The 2,426-nt window shown below is 52.2% G+C and overlaps 1 protein-coding gene across 1 annotated transcript in view; it reads left to right on the top strand.

Moving 5' to 3' along the window:
* LOC311223526 (activating signal cointegrator 1 complex subunit 3-like) overlaps window positions 1-2,426 on the top strand; it is a gene marked incomplete at its 5' end in the record, with an annotated part of 261,463 nt that overhangs the window by 170,438 nt on the left and 88,599 nt on the right. Inside the window, 1 exon segment of the mRNA XM_084308307.1 lies at window positions 870-922. Within this exon segment, the coding sequence (XP_084164433.1) occupies window positions 870-922 (53 nt within the window).

A 2,426-nucleotide genomic window follows, 5' to 3' on the forward strand; every position in this document is an offset into this window, starting at 1 on the left:
ACACAGAGACACACACACAGAGACACACACAGAGACACACAGAGACACACACAGAGACACTCACAGAGACACACAGAGACACACAGAGACACACAGAGACACACACGGAGACACACACAGAGACACACACAGAGACACACATAGAGACACACACACAGAGACACACAGAGACACACACAGAGACACACAGAGACACACAGAGAGACACACAGAGACACACAGAGACACACACAGATACACACAGAGACACACAGAGACACTCACAGAGACACACAGAGACACACAGAGACACACAGAGACACACACAGAGACACACATAGAGACACACAGAGACACTCACAGAGACACACACAGATACACACAGAGACACTCACAGAGACACACACAGAGACACACAGAGACACTCACAGAGACACACACAGAGACACTCACAGAGACACACACAGAGACACTCACAGAGACACACACACAGAGACACACATAGAGACACACACACAGAGACACACACAGACACACACACACACAGAGACACACACAGAGACACTTACACACACACACACATTTACATTTAGTCATTTAGCTGACGCTATCATCCAAAGCGACTTACAAGTCAGAACGCACATGCATACAGATATACATTGTCACTCACTCTCACACACTCTCACACACACACACACACACACACACACACACACACACACACACACACACACACACACACACACACACACACACACACACACACACACAGACAGAGACACACTTGCATACTCCGCTGTGGGCATGACGTACAGTCAGGGGGGTTTATCGGGACGTCCTAAGTGATCACATCACATGGAACGTTCCATGTGTTCCCTGTGTTTCCTCAGCCCTCCCATTGTTGGCTGGTATTAGGAGGCTTCAGGCCTGCCACCGCGGATCTGTAAGCAGGCATCACAGCTCCAAGGAGCCATCTTACAAATCTGGAAATTAATATGTTCATATTTCACAATGACTGCTCCGGTCTGGAACCCCCCCCCCCCCTCATCCCGACCCCTCCCAGCTCTCTTCTCATCCTCTGGTGAAGCCATCTATCCGAGATGTCCCGCAGTAACCGGTTCCATGTGGCCGAATAGTTGGGATAGTTCCTCAGGCAGAGATTCCCCCTTTGCTCCTAATTCGGCTGATTTCAGATGTGCAGCCGGGAGCCTTGTGGTGGAGAACACATCATGAAGCAGAGACATGATGTCAAATCCAGAGAGGAGGGGGGGGGGGGGGCGGAGAGGGGGGAGACAGAGAGAGAGAGGGAGAGGTGGGAGAGAGAGATAGAGAGAGAGGGGGAGATAGGGAGGGGGAGAGAGAGAGATAAATAGAGAGGGGGGAGAGAGAGGGGGAGAGAGAGAGATAGAGAGAGAGGGAGGAGATAGGGAGGGGGAGAGAGAGAGATAAATAGAGAGGGGGGAGAGAGAGGGGGGAGAGAGAGACAGACATACAAGACACAGAGATAGACAGACACAGAGAGAGACAGATAGACAGAGAGAGAGAGAGAGAGAGAGAGAGAGAGAGAGAGAGAGAGAGAGAGAGAGAGAGAGAGAGACACAGAGAGAGAGGGAGGGGGAGACAGACACAGAGAGAGAGGGAGGGGGAGACAGACACAGAGAGAGAGGGAGGGGGAGACAGACAGATGGACGGATGGGCAGACAGACAGACAGACAGACAGACAGACAGACAGACAGACAGACAGACAGACAGACAGACAGACAGACAGACAGACAGAGAGAGAGAGAGGTCTCTCTTCTGATACTCCCACACTGCCACCTTGGTCCTGAACCCCGACAGAGACGGCATGTGCAGAACGCCCACTCTCTCCACGCCACACACACACACGTACAGAGGTACGTGCACGCCCACTCTCCACGCGGACACAGATGCACACAGACCAGCGGTCTCACGGTCGCATACGAACCCACCTATACATGCCCCACACACACACACACACACACACACACACACACACACACACACACACACACACACACACACACACACACACACACACACACACACACACACACACACACACACACAACACATGTACACACGTACAGAGATACGTACACACACACACGCGCGTGGACTAATGGCTTTAGCAACTGCAGGACTGAGGAGTTCTGCAGCCTCCCTCACTTGACCACAAAGCAGCAGCAGATCCACTGAGAGAGAAGCAGTTATTACAGCCCAGCAGAGCAGAAACACCAGAGGTCACCTAAACATTTAGAGCATCCGATGCCTTAAAGAGACCCCGTGTTTAGCCACCAGGAGGGTCCTTTAGTCATCTTGTGCGCAGAAAGAACCTTCCAGATGCCTGGGTTTTAAACGTGGCCGGCGGCGTTCCTGGTAGAAACGTGTTGTTAAAGTGCGTCGGTGGAGTCGGTGGGGTCCTTCAG

The sequence above is a fragment of the Notolepis coatsorum genome (genome assembly GCF_963971535.1).
Source record: "Notolepis coatsorum genome assembly, chromosome: 2".
NCBI lineage: Eukaryota > Metazoa > Chordata > Actinopteri > Aulopiformes > Paralepididae > Notolepis > Notolepis coatsorum.